The sequence below is a fragment of the Rhinoderma darwinii genome, chromosome 2 (genome assembly GCF_050947455.1).
Source record: "Rhinoderma darwinii isolate aRhiDar2 chromosome 2, aRhiDar2.hap1, whole genome shotgun sequence".
NCBI lineage: Eukaryota > Metazoa > Chordata > Amphibia > Anura > Rhinodermatidae > Rhinoderma > Rhinoderma darwinii.
In genome coordinates this window covers 83091258-83104792 of record NC_134688.1, presented here as the reverse complement: position 1 = coordinate 83104792, position 13535 = coordinate 83091258, and the positions used below count along the sequence as shown (strand labels likewise).

The 13535-nt window shown below is 42.6% G+C and overlaps 2 protein-coding genes across 6 annotated transcripts in view; both read right to left on the bottom strand.

The window, feature by feature from the left end:
* ZNF740 (zinc finger protein 740) overlaps positions 1 to 6411 on the bottom strand; it is a 32562-nt gene extending 26151 nt beyond the window's left edge. For both annotated transcript variants that reach the window (XM_075851830.1, XM_075851831.1), the window contains exons 1-2: positions 6319 to 6411; positions 809 to 903 (exon numbers count right to left, since the gene is read on the bottom strand). In XM_075851830.1, coding sequence (XP_075707945.1) covers positions 809 to 832 — 24 coding nt within the window. In that variant the 5' untranslated portion in view covers positions 833 to 903; positions 6319 to 6411. The remainder of the gene's footprint in view (positions 1 to 808; positions 904 to 6318) is intronic.
* Positions 6412 to 9410: 2999 nt separating this feature from the next.
* CSAD (cysteine sulfinic acid decarboxylase) overlaps positions 9411 to 13535 on the bottom strand; it is a 59692-nt gene continuing 55567 nt past the window's right edge. For all 4 annotated transcript variants that reach the window (XM_075851829.1, XM_075851826.1, XM_075851828.1 and 1 more), the window contains one exon: positions 9411 to 9766. In XM_075851829.1, coding sequence (XP_075707944.1) covers positions 9593 to 9766 — 174 coding nt within the window. In that variant the 3' untranslated portion in view covers positions 9411 to 9592. The remainder of the gene's footprint in view (positions 9767 to 13535) is intronic.

The window sequence follows — 13535 nt, the reverse complement described above, 5'->3', positions numbered from 1 at the left end:
AAGGAAGGAAAGGTATAGAGAAAAGACTAATGTCTCTCTATGTCCACTTCTGTGTTTGGCTTAAAAAAAAAAACTGAGCCAAAAACTTCAACTGTGTGTGATCTTGGTCTAAGGCCTCCTTCACACACAATTTTCTGAAAATGTAAACTACATAATAAAAAAAAAACACCTCTAAAACGCCATTGTTAAAGTGCAGTTTTCGTTATGGCGTTTTTGGTTGTTTTTTTAGTGTCATTTTTTACAAGATTTTTTTACTGTCATTTTTGAAGCCCTCTAGAGAAGCCTATGGGAAAAACAACATAAAAGACACCATACTCGGAGCACCCGGCATTTGGGAAAAAACGCCATTGACAACAAAATTGCCTCAAAACCGCCACAAACCAAAATGCAGTTGTATTTAGTGCGTTTTATACTTTACTATAGACTTTAATGTAACATCTGGCCGCACTACAAGCTTCAGATTTCCTACGTACGGCGCCCTGAAATTAATGGCAATTAAAAAATAAATAAAAAATTAATTAATAAATGTATTAACATGAAGTATGAACTCTTCAAAAAAGCAGAGTCTGATCCCAGCCTTGGAACGCCACCTACGGCCAAACACACTGCACCTCCTGCATCAATATATCCATTTTATTTGTGGTCACTTCCAGCCAATGATTTTGGGGGTCAGGAGACGAGAACATGTACATTCTTGTTCAACCTGGCTAAACGGCTTATGTTTGGTAAACCTACATCACGCACACAACATTAATAGTCACCCCCTGGAATACCCCCATACGGAGATGGGACTAAAGGGAGCACTTACTGGGTTCCTGTGGAAATGAGCCATCTTGAATCACTATTCTGTGCAGGACGTGGTCTTCTCCTGGGGTCTCTCACCGCGACCAATACATAACACTTCTGAAAAATGAAAATAATATGTACATCTAAGAGTGACCGCAAAAAAAACATTCATTCATATTAAAGAAATGGAAAGCCCTCTGGCATGAAGCAAAGAGGGTGCCCCAAATACATTGAGGTAGTAAAACAAGTCCCTACGCCCTCCATCAGAGTGAAAACTTGGGATTTTACTTTTAATAAATTAAAATGAGTGGGATGGAATTTAGTAAAGTCTGCTGGAGGTCCAGTTTTTCCGGTGCTCCATGAAGCTTCACTCATCCGGGTATAGAAGTATTTTTACATGGACAGATATTCTGCCGATTTGTCACTGATTGGTCGATGGACAAGCAAACGCTCGATCATCGGCTGATTGTATAGTCTGTGCAGCAGAAAAAGATTATCGTTGTCGGCAGCAAATCTCCCGGTGTTAACTTGAAGATGTGCTGCCGACATGATAGAAATGTAGCGGGACGGGCGATCGTAGTAATGAGCGCTCGCCCCCATACATAGCTTCTTGTGAAATGAGCGCGGTCTCGTTGATCGGCCCACGTCGGGCCGTATAAGAGAACCCTTAGTGGAATAGCCTTGTATTCCCCTTCAACAAATGAATACAGCCCCAACACTTGTCCTTCTCAAGCGTGATCGCCATCAAGCACCAGTGAGAGATAGCCGCGGATAACTGACTGGAGCCATTGAAGGGGGCACACATATTTTATTTTTTTCTAGTCTGTGAAAAAGGACAGATATTCTGCCTGTTAAACGAGCGCCGATTGTCAATACAGCATGTCGATCAACGCTCGTTTGCTCCATTTACAAGGAGCAATGATTGCAAGTATGAAGACGAACGATCCTTAATACAATCGTGCGTCCCCATAGATTTTTTATCTTTTTGGCAGAACGTCCCATTTTCTGGCCGCATAAAAGATGCGATCAGCCGATGATGGAACGTTTGCTCGATCGTGGGCTGATCGTTGCCGTGTTTACACAGGGCAATGATCGGGAATGGGCATTAAAGTAAAAGGTTCTTAAGAGACATGAATTAACTCGGGATACCTCCGAATAGAGGGATAGTAGCATATTCGATTTACACAAATTTGCATTGAGACCACCCCCAGATATCCATGACGTTTACGGTTGTTGCTTCCAGAGACAATTTTCAATACTAGGTGGCATTAAGCAGACAAGTGTTGACTCGTGCAGGTTACGTGGTCATTTCGTTTTTTTTTTGCTTTTCTTTGTTATTTATACTTACTTTTTGATAAGGAAAGATCATTTAATCAATAAAACAAAATACGTTTTAATGGAGCAGCTCAGAGAAATCAATTACGGTTAATTTACTCCAGATTACAGATTACCATTGTTAGCAAAAACAAATCTTAGGCTTCATTCCCATCTGCGTCAGGGTCCCGTTCTGGCGTCCCGTCGGAGCTTCCCGTCAGAACGGGACCCTAACTGAAACCATAGGTTTCCGTTTGCCTCACCTTTGATTGCAATGGTGACTGATCTGGTGCCAATGGTTTCCGTTTGTGTCAGTTGTGCAAGGATCCGTCGTTGTGACGCAATCCATACCCTACTCATTCTGTCAAAATGATTTTAAGGCTCCAGCCAAACACACATTTAGTTATTTGAGAAATGGACAAAGTTAATCTACCAGACGAGTGAAAAGTCAGAAGATTTATTTCAACGAAGATATCTGCAACAGCACCGATTGGATGACCCCCAAAACCCCTCAGGAAGCCAGCACTGTACGCAAAACAGAACATCCCCCATGTCCATTGTCAGTGAGGTCACCTGACCAGATCCGACACCTTTTTCATAAAGGAATTCGCACTCCCTGTTGATTCCGGGGACCAGGAATTGTTTATGGGACTGCAGCCGATAGCATAATGTCTGGAGACAAATTCTCTACAATTTTGAAGTTTAAAAAGTTATATCTGAATTATAATGGTTAACTAACCAGGAAAAATCCTAATCTAGGATTGTGCCGTATACTGGTATGACCGATATACTACAATACTCATATTATAGGAAATTTCCAGTAGCACTTTTCTGGTCCCTGACTCTACAGAAAGAGGTCAGGAGGAAAAGTTCAGTCACAAAGTGCTACGTAGTCCTACCATCACCACTTCACTTGACACGGTGGGAGCAGATAAGCGCAACAGCGGTTGGCTCCTCACACTTCCCTGCCGACACTACATTATATATTACTAGCGCAGCATACACTAGCATTGGCGGGAACTAGGAGAAGCCACCCAGCGGTATCAGATAACACCGCTGCTCTGATTCTATCATAGAAAAATAGGACAAAAAAATTATATAAAATGTGTTGTAAAAAAACGGTTTAGTGTGTGTATATATTCAAAGAAAAAAGTTTTTTGTGTTTGTTATTTCTTCAGTGTTCCCACTAAATTTCTAGTTCGTTTTGTCATTAAAGTAACCCCCTAAATATCACTACTGTATGAAAACTTCTGACATATCAAGCTGTGAATGATCTGCTTGAGGCTACACAAAATGTACTTTCCGCCCTCACCACCGGATGTACACTGCCCGTCCTGCCTAGGATACGGGGCACATAATTATTTAGTGCCACCAGCCGTGAACTACAGTGCTGATCACTCAAGATATTCAATCTGAGGGAGGACGGTTGCACAGGAGCCCGGGGAACCCCTTTAATATCCCGACTCCAGGGATCCGTCCAGTCGTGCTGATTATTGGAAATATACATAAACTATATCAATTAGTTAGACGCGAAGTCTCACAGGACATAAGTATAAAGGTGGGAGACAAATCTCAACCACCCATGAACACAATTAGAGATAAAGACTCTAACAATATATAATAAACTAGAGAAAAAGAGTCCATATATATCCACATATGAAAAAATTACACATCTTTATTAGTAGCATCAAATACATAAAATTACAAGAACAGAGAATCTAAAATTAAATCCTTGACTAAGTCACAAGTACCTATATTGAACAGAGTATATTAAATTACATTTGAGTGTATAAACTTTATTAATGTTCAAAATTACTCCTACACAGGGTACATCTACATAAATAAGATGCAAATACAGAAAGTACAACAGACCAGACTGAGTAATATTGAAAAGTATATAGACCCGCGTTTGCCTAAGGAGACTAGTGTCCTTAGGAAAATAACATAGTGTCCATATGAGTCCAGCAAATGCACTTACCCATGTTTTGAGGAGAATCGTGTGACCCAGAGTATGGAAGTGCGCCCCGACGCGCGTTTCGCTTATAGCTTTCTCAAGTTTCTCTTGAGAAAGCTATAAGCGAAACGCGCGTCGGGGCGCACTTCCATACTCTGGGTCACACGATTCTCCTCAAAACATGGGTAAGTGCATTTGCTGGACTCATATGGACACTATGTTATTTTCCTAAGGACACTAGTCTCCTTAGGCAAACGCGGGTCTATATACTTTTCAATATTACTCAGTCTGGTCTGTTGTACTTTCTGTATTTGCATCTTATTTATGTAGATGTACCCTGTGTAGGAGTAATTTTGAACATTAATAAAGTTTATACACTCAAATGTAATTTAATATACTCTGTTCAATATAGGTACTTGTGACTTAGTCAAGGATTTAATTTTAGATTCTCTGTTCTTGTAATTTTATGTATTTGATGCTACTAATAAAGATGTGTAATTTTTTCATATGTGGATATATATGGACTCTTTTTCTCTAGTTTATTATAAACTATATCAACATTTAAAGATGTCAAATCTTGGCGGTCTGGCAGCTAAAGCTGGCCAATACTTTAGTCATTTTAGACAGATGTTTTCAAAGCGGCATGCCACAGTTGGACTATGAAGGTCGTCATTCCCGATGACAACGGGAGATGCGCTGCCGACAACGTTAATATTTTCGGCATTTAAAACGATACAATCAGCCGATGAACAAGCGTTTGCCCGATAATTGTCCGGTGTAAAAGGGCCTTTAGACTAGATCATTTCAGGATTAAACCTCTAGTAGCACGGACTACATCTTCCCTGGCACCCACGAAAGGACTAAACTGAAAATAGAATGGACTAAATTAAAAATCCTATACTCCTCAATATTGTGAATCTACATATCAATGAGTACAATAACACTGTTGTGGACATGCCAAACCATTATGATCCCCCACCCCATTCATTTATAATAGGTACATCAGGCTTCTGGGGTATTTTTAAGGCCATGTTAACCAGCTCCAAAAACGCCTGGATTCGGTTGTTTTCTCTTGAAATCAGCCTTGTATTTTTCTGCCTCACACGTATGCCGTGTGACCATCCATCCCTTTATAGGACAGACTACAGAAGAGAACACAAGTGTGAACAGTGCCTTACCCCATGATACAGGACAGCACATTTTTACTTGTATGTATTGCTCCATCAGCCCTTATGTAAGGTCCATATTGGGGATCAGCGCTCCGCACCCACATTACAGCACTGTCTATAGTAAAGGGTCACTACATGTGGAACGTCCAGCCTTCGTATTAGGAGCACACATACGTTTCCTCCTGATACAACCAGTAATCATGTGTTTTTGTTACTCTTGATAATTTTCCATCTTCCACACGATTATTCTAGGGCTTGTTCACCTACATAGTGGCGGTCAGGATCAGTTCCCTTTGTGGGAAACCGAATACATAACTGACCCCATTCATTTGTTCGTTGGAGCGTTCAGCATTCGTGTAAGACGTCATCTAAGCCGTGCGCTAACCTGACAGGGGCGTTGCAGTCAGGTGGACTGTATTGCCATCGGTTTTTATTATCCTAACGAATGGCACCACATATACGTACATTTTTTTTTTTAAGGCGATGGCAACCCGCCTGTTATAGATTTAAAAAAAAGCCCTTCAAGATTTTCATTACCATCAGTAGGGTTTTCTACCGGACAATCTTTCCCATACATGTGTAGAAGTATAATCTTGGTGTCTATGGTGGGCTATGGTCTACGAGGAGACTTCATCTCGGCTATTACCGCGTCTCACGCAGCGCGTGCACATACATCGTCTGATAAGCGGTTTTCCTACATCCTCATTCACAATGGAATAAAAACATCAGTCCAGCCACAAAATAATCACATCTATGGGCAGCAAAACTTCTAGATTTATAGGAAACAATCACTACACATGGCACAGGAGAGGATAATGGACCACATAGAGTAGGGCACAGGGGCTATCATGTGGGGGAGGGGAGCTAGAAGCCCCCACAATGCTTATAACCCCCCCATATTCACACACAGGAGCAGCGTATATGTGCCCCGTGCAGCCTATTGTACATAGATGCAATAAGCAATGGCGCCCCCCGCCCCTCCATACAGACTGCCCATTAACTCCATCTGAGCGGCTATAGGAAACAACGGAGCTCAGGCCGCATGTATCCCAGGCCTGGCTCATAATATTACTATTATTGTTAGAATTCTTATACCTGTCCGGCCGCGGCTTCCAGCCTTGTATTCCACTTCTCCCGCTGCTCCGGAATCTTTCCACGATGACTTCCTGTGCAAAAACGCATGCGCACTAGAAACCCGCCTGCTCGAAGACGCCATCTTACTAGAGGCAACGCCAATACTAGAAAACTAAATTAGATTTATGTTACAATGGGTTTCTAGTATAGAAAGTGGGGCAGACAAAAACAGAGCAGATTATGTCTCTCATTTTTCTAAGGCAGGTTGAAAAATGAAACCAGTGATCTGATTGGGTGTAATGGACTACTGCTCCACTTTTTATCAGCTCTATTTTTAAAAGAGGAGCAGGCAAATATCCCGGGCGTTACTTCTTCTTTGAGGGTATGTCCACATTGCAATTTTGGTGCAGTTATTGAAGTTATTATGACAGTTATTGTCATAATCAGGAGTAAATAAAAAAGCAGAAAAGTAAAATCTTTCCTATATATTTCCCCTCTCTTTACTATACACTCTCGGTTCTGGTGTCAAAAACGGCATAAAATACTACAGCAAAACTTCACCTGTACCCGCCATTACTGCAGTTTTCTTGAATTCAGGGCACTGACGCAGACAATGTTCTGACACAATGGCCGGTGTTGGGATGTTGCTTGCGGTGGCGCCCCGTAGTGAAGAGGATTGCAGGAACAAAGAGAGGAGAGTATCTACACCGTGCCGTAAATACCCTGTAGCAGCTGCTGCGGGTCCCACGGCATGAGGGGGCCCGTGCGCTGTGTTTGGCGCTATCTACCCTGGGCTGTGTCTGACGTTATTTACAGAGGGCTGTGTGACACTATCTACAGAGGGCTGTGTGGCACTATCTACAAGGGAGGGGGCTGTGCGGCACTATATACAAGGGGGGGCTGTGTGGCACTATATACAAGGGGCGCTGTGGCACTATACAAGGGGGGCTGTGTGTGGCAGAATCTACAGAGGGCTGTGTGGCACTATCTACAAGGGAGGGGGATGTGTGGCACTATATACAAGGGGGGGCTGTGGCACTATATACAAGGGGCGCTGTGGCACTATACAAGGGGGGCTGTGTGTGGCAGAATCTACAGAGGTCTGTGTGGTGCTATCTACAGGGGGCTGTGTGGCACTATCTACTAAGGGAGGGCTGCGTGACACTATCTACTAAGGGTGGGCTGCATGGCACTATATACAAGGGAGGGCTTTGTGGCACTATACAAGGGAGGAGGCAGTTTGACACTATTCACAAGGGGTAGGTGGGGGCGCTATCTACAAGTGGGCTGTGACACTGTCTACAGGGGGCTGCATGGCACAATCTACATGGGGGCACTATCTGTAAGGGGGGCTGCGTGTGGCACCTAGGGTGCGTGCCCAGTCAAAAGTTTGCTATGGGGCCCAGTCTTTCCTAGTTACGCCCCTGCATTTACATGTCTGGTCTGCGGTCTGTAAGGGGTCTGAGGTCTGCATTTATTTTGGGGGTCAGGTCTGGAGTCTGTATTTCTTCAAGGGTTCTAGAAGTTGATGTGTTGGAAGCAGGAAAAATGGGCAAGCTTCTGAGCGACTTTGACAAGAGCCAAATTGTAATGGCTAGACGACTGGGTCAGAGCATCTCCAAAACAGAAGGTCTTGTGGGATGTTCCTGGTATGCAGTGGTTAGTACCTATCAAAAGTGGTCCACGGAAGGTCAACCAGTGTCAGTATCCTGGGCACCCAAGGCTCATTAAAGTGCATGGGGAACGAAGGCTATATAGCAAAAGAGCTACTCTTGGACAAATTGCTAAAAAAACAAAATGCTGGCTATGATACGAAGGTGACAGAACACACAATGCATCACAGCTTACTCTATTGCCGCAGACTGGTCACAGTGTCCATGCTAACCCCTGTCCACCACCAAAAGCGCCTACAGTGGGCACATGAGCGTCAGAACTAGACCATGGAGCAATGGCAGAAGGTGGCATGGTCTGATGAATCACCTTTTCTTTTAGATCATGTGGACGGTCAGGTGCCTGTGCATCACTTACCTGATGGCACCAGGATGCACTATGCTATGGGAAGAAGGCAAACCGGCAGAGGCAGTGTGATTCGCTGACCAATGTTTTTCTAGGAAACCTCGAGTGCTGGCATTAATGTGGATGTTACTTTGACATGTACCACCTACCTAAACATTGTTGCAGACCACATACACTCCTTCATGGCAAAGGTATTCCCTAATGGCAGTGGCCTCTATCCTGAGAACAATGCACCCTGCCACCTGCAAAACTTGTTCAGGAATGGTTTGAGAAACATGACAAAGAGTTCAAGGTATTGACTTGGCCTCCTAATTCCCTAGATCTCACTCTGCTTGAGCATTCGTGGGATGTGCTGGAAAAATGTCTGATCCATGGAGACCCTACCTCACAACTCAGATGACTGGTGCCAGATACAACACGACCTCCTAAGAGTTCTTGTGGAGTCCATGCCTCAATGTGTCAGAGCTGTGTCAGCACAAGGCCTACCACTGCATAAAAAAACAAAACAAAAAAACCTACAATATAAAATAAAAAAACCCTACAAAAATACTACATGGTATACTTTTTTTTATAGAGGGCATCTGCATAGGAAAGCTCAGAAGGCTATTCTTTCCTATACAGCTAAAAACAAGGTATACTTGACCAGTGGATGTCAGAAGGACACTCTTTTGACATCTGTTGGGCCCATAGGGGTCTATGGACTCATTCAGTGCAATTCCGGTGTGAACACAGCAGATTAGGCATTGTTAAATAAAACGAAGTAATGTATTAAAGGGGTTCCGTCCCACCCATAACCCCCCACCCGAGTAATGACCATGGTTTTGGAATCAGATAATCAGTTTAACAAGCATATATAGATGTGATGTCCATATACTTTAAGCCATGTAGTGTATATTAGTAGTATCAGTGCCCATGAAGATGAAGGTGTCAGACCAATTATGAATAAGGTTAATGTAGAAAAGACTGAAACTATAGGGAATTTACTCAATATAACAATAGTGTCACATTAATATAGAAGTTATGTAGTAATGTTCTGTCTCTGAAAATCAGGGAATACGTTGGCGTTCATAGATGCTTACTCCAAGATTATCCCCAAACACTGTCTACTAAAATTTTATTATTATTCAAGCCAAACTTCCCAATGAAGCCGACAAGACTGGTAAGTGATGCATTTCACAGTGTTATATTATTTACTGTTACTAGAACATAAAGTGTACAAGGTTTGACTCCTATTCCTACATTATTGTTGTGTCCTCCCAGGATTCTGCCAGGAGGTAATTTATAGGTCTTCTGCCATCCTTTCAATTTCATCTAAGAAGAAGTCTAGATCGTCTTTGGTCACGTCTGGATTCACGACAATCTGCCTGAAGAAGTTGACTCTGTGCCCATGAGGCTGGTACCCTACCATCATTGAACCTTTCTTCATCATCCTTTCCTTTATGACTGGAGCCACCTGTAGTAACAATTATTTTACTTTATAATAATTTATTTCTCATTGTTAATATAACACCCACATATTCTGCATCACTGAACAGAGATTGTCACCATTCATAGTCCCCGTCCCCAATGAGACTTAAAATATAATTTAGCTATTTTAGATACACTAGGCACAATTTAAAAAAAAAAAAATAACCGGTCAGTATCTTTTTGGAGTTTGGAAGGAAACAGAGAACTGTGAGGAAACCCAAGTAAACATGAGCCAAGTCAACAGCGCTGACCACTGAGATATCTACATGTTCCTCAGGTTGAGAACGTAGGTTCTTTCATATCTTCAGCTTTCCTGCATTTCTTAGTGCAGCAAACACACTCATTCTTCATTTCACTTTACAGTGACCACCAAACCCTCAGTTTATTAGAACCAGTAAATTGCTTGAACATTAAGGAACAGTTTGACAGCATCAGAGGAAAATTCTCATTGTATTATCTGCCAAACACTGAGGTGCACTCACTTTTAAAACATTGGCAATACTAGGTTCCATACCAGTCGTGCCCAAATCTTTACCTCGGATACATATACACAGTCGAGTCACATTATTATGACCATCTACTTCCGATGTCGGCAGCGTGTAGCCCATGAAGGAAGTGATGTGTTGCGGGCTGGCTTGGTGAATATAGAAGGTGTGGCCATACTTACTAAATGAGTTGGTAGACACCAGTTCCCAACAGGACGCAGACAAGTCAAAAATGCTACTAGAGGGTAAGGGTTCAGGTGCATCAAATAGTAATATCCACTCCCACTAGTCTTGAGGGGAGTGGCTGCTCAGTGTTATCACTGCACACAACCAAAGCTTCAAATAATGTGCCAGTTGCAAGGTACAGCGTATCTTGCCGGATCACAGTGTATTAGTCACGCCTATACTATTAGATCAGGCGGGCTGCCTAGTATGGGCGTGACTGTAGCATTTTTGACTTGTCTGCATCCTGTTGGGAACTGGTGTCTACCAACCCATTTAGTAAGTATGGCCTTTTTTTTTTTTTTGAGTATATCTATGTCCCCCTTTTTTCTGTGTATTGCGATAGGCTGTCTGAACACATGTCACTCATTGTTGCCATGGGTAAAAGGGGCAAGTTGTAAAAAGGGAGGATTTTTGGCTTACGGGCCAAACAGCACAGTTTGTGAACTGTTCGCGTGCTGCTGTGGTGAAAGTGTATCGTGAGTGGTCAAATGGCACCATTTGGAATAGCCAACGTGGAAACTGCGGAGCACCACGTGCCACTTATGTGAGAGGTGAACATCGGCTACGAAGTTGCGCAATGGCCGAACGACACGCTAGAGTGGAGCAGCTCACTATCAAAATGAACCAGGGGGCTACCAAACGTGTGTCTAAAACAACAGTACAGCGAACCCTACTGCATATGGGGCTCCGAAGTAGACGGATGGGCACTGCTCCTATGTAACAAATGTGCATTGGAAAAAAAAAGCTTCAATTTGCACGGCCGTATTGGAATTGGACCACTAATGATTGGCAAAGGGTTGCCTTCTCCGATGAGTCACGTTTTTGGCTTCATCTAATAAATGGATGTTGACGTGTCAGGTGAGAAGCATCAGAGAACAAACACCCTGCAACCATTGCTGGAAGAACACAAGCTAGTGGCGGCAGCGTTGTGGTCTGTATGAATCCATCGTTGCAGATCACGTCCACCCATACATGCTATTTGTCTTCCCTGGGGCAGATGGAATCTTCCAGCAAGACAATGCGACATGTTACACGGCTAGAAATGTCAGACAGTGGTTGGAAGAGCGCGACCAAGACTTCCAAGTACTTCCCTGGCCCCCTAATTCGCCAGACTTGAATCCAATTGATCATCTGTGGGACCACCTTGATCGTCTTGTTCGCTCTATAAATCCTCCCCCACGCACCCTCCAGCAAACGTGGGATGCACTGCAGTAAGCACAGCTCCAGATACCTGAGACAACCTACCAGCATCTTACTGAGTCACTCCCAGCCCATCTACCTGCTGTCCGTGCTTCACACGGCGGTTACTCTGGATATTACCTGCTGTCCGTGCTTCACATGGCGGTTACTCTGGATACTAGCTGCTGTCCGTGCTGCACACAGCGGTTACTCTGGATTTTAGCTGGTGGTCACAATAATGTGACTTGACTGTGTATATTGGGTATGGACACCTTTGCAACCATTTCTTTGTTTTGTTCCAATGCATCAAATATTAAGGAAATTTATTAAAAACCCGACCTGCGTCTTCTCTGCATGCCTGTGTATACAGATCACTGGTAACGGTGATGTAATGGGGCTGTTACTATTAGATAACTGTTTTCTCTATAAGGGAACTCATAGACTATGTGGCCCCTGCTGACCTTTGCTCCCACAGTAAAAATAAATTCTATATATATACACACACACACACACACACACACACACACAGTAAAAAAAAATCAAATGAGAATTAAAAAAAACGAATAAAGTAAAAAATGTAAAAGCCCCTTCCCCCTAAACGTAACCATACGTACTAATTTTACACACTCTGCGTGACACAAATGAGTTTTGCATGGGCATCAGGTACTCAGAAATGTATATGTTCCTATCAGGCAGAATGTGCACCCCATCCACCTTTACTAAAAAAATGTCTGAACTTTGGATGATAATTATCCATGTACAGATGCTACAACTAAAGCTAAGAGAGTGAGATACATTTAACGCTAAAATAATTTTTTTGTTCTCGGTGCTATAATGACGTCATATGTTACACAAAGTACACATATCCAACATCGCCAAGCATGGGAGAATTAAAGGATTAATTTTTGGGGTTAGTAAATATTCATTAAACAAAGTACCTTAAAGCATGGCATGGAAAAAATTAGGGAAAGGTGTATTTTTTTCCGTTTCTGACATTTTTTTTCCTTAAAAAAATCCTACAAAATTAATATCCTATTTAATTTTTAAAAAAAAATGAAATAAATAATAAATTTACCGTGTGTCCTGCCAAAAAACAAACAAACAACAAAACATTTTGGGGTAGTCTAAGAAAACCCATAAATATACTTTTAAAATGCAGAATTTTGCTCTGGGCATGAAGGCCCAAAACACAACTGGTCATGAAAAGGGTTAAAGAGGACCTGTCAGCTCTCTTGCCATGTATTAATAAGTATTTTTATTCCAGATAATATAACGATACTCAAGCATATTTTCTTAGAACTCTCTGTTGTACCGTTCCTCTGTTATTCGTCCTACAAATTTGTCATCAGTTGGGGATGTGTCACTACACAGTCTGACACTGACCAATCAGTGCTCCCAGTCTCAGACTAGTTAGTGACATGCCCCTAATGCTGGAAATAAAATATGCTGAACATGCTGATAATAAAATAAATAAACCAAAAAAGCAATACTTACCTATCCTTGTCCCCAGCGATCCAGCAATGTCGCTCCGGCAGCACTCCCAGTGGTTGTTTACATGCATGTAGCATGTGACTGCTGCAGCCAATCAGAGGGCATTGCGGAGCTCAAAGGCCATATGTATTTCTGGCATTTTGCCAGAAATATGATTCGTTACAAGTGAGCCCCGCTGTGCCCTCTGAGTGGGTGCAGCGGTTACATGCTACGTACATGTAAGCAACCACCGGGAGTGCTGCCAGAGCCTCAGTGCTGGATCGCCAGGGGCAAGGATAGGTAAGTATTGCTTTTTTTGGTTTATTTATTTAATTTCCAGCCCCTAAAAAAACATTTCAGATCCCGGATAGCCCCTTTTAAGAATTGATTGAATAC